Here is a 5131-nt window from a genome sequence, read left to right as displayed (position 1 = left end):
CCCCCCCCCCCCAAAAAAAAAGGTGATAAAAACAAACTTCTACTTTTACAAGTCAGAGAAACCACTCCATGAACTAACCTTTTCACACATCATTAGCACCAACTAAGTAGTTGACGTATTTACCTCTCGTATTTTACATTTAGGGCTGCTAACAAATGTTGCTTGTACGTGAATACTATGGGGTACGAGTCAAAGGTGATAAATCTAAAAATGCCCAAGAAGAAGCAGGGGCAGAAAGCTGGGAAATTGTCAAAATAACTGGACAATTATGTGGACTGTATGGGAAGCAGAAACTTGAAGAACTTTTGAAGCTAAAGAAAACAGTGCTGTCCATATTCATAGGATTGTGAAGTTCTTTGTAGACATTTTGGAGCTTCCAAGTCTCTACATGTATAGATGATATGATAGGCCATGTAGATAACTAACTTGAACCTATAGTATTTTTTTTAAAGAAAGTAACAGTAACTTGAACCTACAGTATTGGTAAATGGGTTAGCCTTTTTGTCAATTAAACCAAATCAACATCCCTATGCCATCTCAAGAGCTTGCACGCTAGGCTCAGATACCAATTGACAATTATTTTTATTTAAGTATGAATCTACTGAACATTGTAAATCTAAGTATAGTACATATCTTACAGGACATTGGTTGTGCTAATATCAAGGGCCAGCTTAAGAACTTAATAAAAGAGACAAATTCAAGGCCAATAACAGAATAGTTTCTTTTTACTCTTTCTTCTGTGGTGTTTGGACAGCTCTTTGGAAAAGTTTGTAGAATTGTTTTGTTTTGTTTTCTTGTAAACGAATTTGTTTTCACATCCACAGAACTCCTTTCCAAAGATAAATGGTATTTGAATTGCATTTGAATCTTCCGTGAGCTTGGGAGACTTGTTGTCTACAAATCTTTCTTAAGATGATTTAAAGAAATAACAGTATGATAGTATTATTTAAGAACTTACAGAAAACACATAAAAAACAGTGCAAGAAGCTATGAATTAATCACTAACTATAACGAGAAACAGTACCTCAGTTTGGTCTGCTAAGATGACACAAATAGCATCTGACATTGGATTTACGGTAACCCATTCTCCATTGTTGAAAACCTCAAGACCCCCTACATCATCTTGGATGAGAAGAGTAATGGCACCCATGTCAGAATGTGATTGCAGACCAAGAGTAAGCTCCGGTTGAGGGCAGGGTGGATAGTAACTAATAGTGATGTTTTGGTAGAAGTCCCCAACAACATTTTCTATGGACTGACACGTCAAGCCTAGACTCTCAGAGACTAAACCCAGAAGTTCCTGAGCAAGGGCTTTCATGTGATCGCTATATGCTGTCACAACTTTTCTGCAATAAATTGACATTGTTAGTGATTACATCATTTAGTGAAAATTGGAGAACTTATGAAGAAGAAATCCCATGAAGAGAGGGACACTCAAAACGAATGCCTCTTCCTGTATTTAGTAACTCTTTAACTCAAACATTCCACATGACATATTTAAGACCACAAGATTCGAGGCATCTAGGTACATTACACACATCTTTAGTTTAAGACCACAAGATACAAAAGTCTTCCTTACTTTTCTTAAACTTTGTGCCCATTCAAACTAATACACATAAAAATGAAACGGAGGGAATAGTTTATTTTGAGGCAATAATACTCACCAAAGTCACACCTGTTCAACATGGTTATAGCAAGCCAGATGAAAGATCTATGTAAGGTTGATAAGGCCAAACAGGATTTAATTTTCAAGTCCCTTCATTTCTTTCTTTTTTCCTCTTCAATTTTGCTTTCCTCTCATTTAGAATTCTCAATTCAACTGGCTGTAACTTTGGCTCAAATAAGTTATATCATACAGATTAACGGGCTATTTTTCTATAAGTACCTTTTAAGAGGCTTTACTAAAAAAAGGTATCTTAAGGGCTATTTATTACATAATTGAGCTTAATATTGCTCTGCTAAATAAATAAATCCTTAACCAAGCACCAGGAGCAGACGTGCACATTTAGACAGTGCAACATCCCTTCGAGCAATAAAAAGACAACAGTATGATGCACACCAAGTCAACAAAATACCAAAACAATTTTGGTAGTACAAAGAAGATCTTGAGGCTTAAGAAGAGAAGAATCTTCACTCGCATTTAGTTTGGCATGGAAAAAATGTAGGAACACCAGTACACAAAAGCAACTTGATGGTGGTGACTTGGGACAAAACGCGCAGCAGCGTTTAGGGTCAAAATAGTGCAGATCAGGGTTCAAAGGGGTAGGAAATTGTTGTATTAAAGGTGTTCTAATTGTGGTAATAGCTTAGAAGATCTTTAAGCATGAAACGAGCTAAGAAATGGAATTTTTTATACTCCTATTCTGAACAACTTCCAGTTACTATTACTTCAACTAGTTTCCATTCAAGAATAGATTAACACTTCTACAGCTTAGCGCAGCAGGAGTTCTGGGAAATTATCAATTACTTTTGATCCCCTGCAATGGTGTTTATATATATAGTGTTATCTTTATAAAAAGAAAATGAATATTCTAGAAAAGCAATCTTAAAAGCATAAGATACCCATAACGGACTCTAATAGAGAATCTAAAAAAGTATTAAAAGGACTCAAGTTTCTCCCTACAACAAGTAAGCAAACCTACAAAATTTGCATAATCTTTACATTCGCATTTCCTTAGTATTTTATGCTAAATGGTAAAGCCTACATAAAGTAAAAGCCATCATGAGCTGAAGTAAAGCCATCATCAACTAAAATTAAACACTTTTTTTTTTTAATAACAGTAGCGTCTTGGCCAACTTGCCTGCACCTTGATTGTACCCAGTAAATTTATTCACCAAAGTTTAGGTAGATGGAAAGAATCATCTAGTGTTTTTCATCTCCGGATTTGAATCCTGATCTCTCATGATTTTCATCCACCTAACTGATCACTAGCCCACAACATTGGATGCAACAAAGTACTTTTTCAATAAAAAAGAGCTATTTTTGCCTAGGACTAATTTTGTTCAAAGTCAGCTCGGTAAGAGAGAATAGTGAACCTGTAATCGGCAGGAGAGTCAGGCCAATGAGAAGGATCGCGACGAGATAAGGGCAAAGTGTGGTGATCGAAATAATCTCTCCAGTCCAAAACGGTGTCATTGGACGCGACGAGCATGCGACTGCCATATCCTTCAGAAGCAGCAGAACCAGAATCGCATGAATACCTAAGCTTCTCTTCCATCGGACGCTCTTCAAAGAAAGTCCGACCGACGCGCCTCATATCATCCAACAAACCAACCGGAACCCTATGGTTTATCACGTGAAATGCTCCCCATTCTTTGCACGCTTTTCTAAGTTCTTCGAGAAGGTTTGTTCTTGGATTACTAAAATCGATTACTGGTATTGACTTTACGTTAGGATTAGGGTTAGCGTTTTCTCTTTGTGATCTGCTTTCCGGTGGTTGTATGTACTGAGATGGTACTGACATCTCACCCTTTTCTGCCAATGATTGTACTCTCAGAGCCTCCATGAATTTAAGCTAGTAATTTATAAATACAGGGATTATTGGAAAATTGCAGTTCAGTGGTTGAGGTCAGGCGATTGGAGAGAGACGGCCACCGAAAATGGCCGTGCGCGGAGGAGGAATTGAGACGTGATGGTAACAGAGAATCTGAAATCAGTGAATTTTTTGTACGGAAAGCTCCATTTTTCCCCTTGTGTTTCCAATTTAGCCCCATAAACTTTTAAGTCAAGGGCAAAAGATCCCCTGAGAGTAGATAGCACCCAATTTTTCCGATTCGGCGGTTCGATCTATGATTTATCATTCATGGACGTTGATAAGATCCATCCATTTAGCAGCACCTTAGGATGGCATAAGTGAAGGGCGAGGTTCAAACGAGGAAAGGCTTACGGTGGATACCTAGGCACCCAGAGACGAGGAAGGGCGTAGTAATCGACGAAATGCTTCGGGGAGTTGAAACTATTTACGCAAAAAGATATACAATACTATTACTCCCTCCGTTCCAATTTATATGAACCTGTTTGACTGGGTACGGAGTTTAAGAAAAAAATGAAGACTTTTGGAATTTGTGGTCCTAAACAAGTCAAAAAGGGACCCAGAGTATTTGTGTAGTTATAAAAACTTCTTATTAAGGGTAAAATTATAAATTTAAGCTAAATTGTTTCCAAATTTAGAAAGGGTTCATTCTTTTTGGAACGGACCAAAAAGGAAATAGGTTCACATAAACTGGAACAGAGGGAGTACTTAGGCAAAATACATCATTTACCCCTTGACCTTGAGGCCAAATCCCTCTTACACACCTTTTCAACACGGACAACCTTTTACACACTTAGGGGTCGTTTGGTAGGAGGTATTAGAAAAAATAATGCAAGCATTAGCTCTATGCATTACTAATACCTTGTTTGGTACCTTTTTTCAACTTGTGTATAACTAATACTTGTATTAGTTATACATCATATTTGGCATTATCCTATGCATAAGTAATGCATAGAAAACCATGGCATTAGTAATACCAAGGCTTTAATGCATGCATTAGCATGGTTAAAGACAAAATTGTCCTTAAAGTCTCTTAAAGCTAGAGAATATGGAGGGCATTTTTGTAAGCAACTATTCTTTTTAAAAATGCAATGCATTATAATTTTAATACATCACACCAAACAATAGATAAGAAATAATATTTGCATAACTAATGCTTGCATTGCTAACACATGCATTACTAATACACTTTATTCCACACTATTCTTATACACCCTACCAAACGACCCCTTAACCTTTTCAAAGTGTCTCTAAGACACACCTGTTCGGTGCTTGACCACTTTGTTCCCAGCAAGTGTATGTCACACACCATTAATATCGTGACACATGTCATTAACTTAAAAAAATTACATTTAAAAATCTCCATCTTCTTGAAAAAAGAAAATAGAAAAACTTCATCCTTCTTAATCTACCCAAGGCACCATTTTAGCCTAAATCCATCTTTCAAAATGGCTATCAGCTTTACGAATTAAAAACTAGATTTTGTGGAATTGATTAACCAACAATGAGTAATATTTATTTGTAGGTACTTACTTTCTTTCTCTAAACTTTCCGAATCAGTTTTCTCAAAAAAAAAAAAAAAACTAATTTAATTTGGA

The 5131-nt window shown here is 36.5% G+C and overlaps 1 protein-coding gene across 1 annotated transcript in view; it reads right to left on the bottom strand.

Moving 5' to 3' along the window:
* Positions 1 to 3950, bottom strand: part of LOC109231011 (probable 2-oxoglutarate/Fe(II)-dependent dioxygenase) — a 7815-nt gene extending 3865 nt beyond the window's left edge. Inside the window, exons 1-2 of the mRNA XM_019396530.1 lie at positions 3037 to 3950; positions 1025 to 1346 (exon numbers count right to left, since the gene is read on the bottom strand). Coding sequence (XP_019252075.1) covers positions 1025 to 1346; positions 3037 to 3506 — 792 coding nt within the window. The 5' untranslated portion in view covers positions 3507 to 3950. The remainder of the gene's footprint in view (positions 1 to 1024; positions 1347 to 3036) is intronic.

Source organism: Nicotiana attenuata, chromosome 8, assembly GCF_001879085.1.
Source record: "Nicotiana attenuata strain UT chromosome 8, NIATTr2, whole genome shotgun sequence".
NCBI classification, from domain to species: Eukaryota; Viridiplantae; Streptophyta; class Magnoliopsida; order Solanales; family Solanaceae; genus Nicotiana; species Nicotiana attenuata.
The sequence above is the reverse complement of the archived record's forward strand: the minus strand, read 5'-3'. Positions and strand labels throughout refer to the sequence as shown.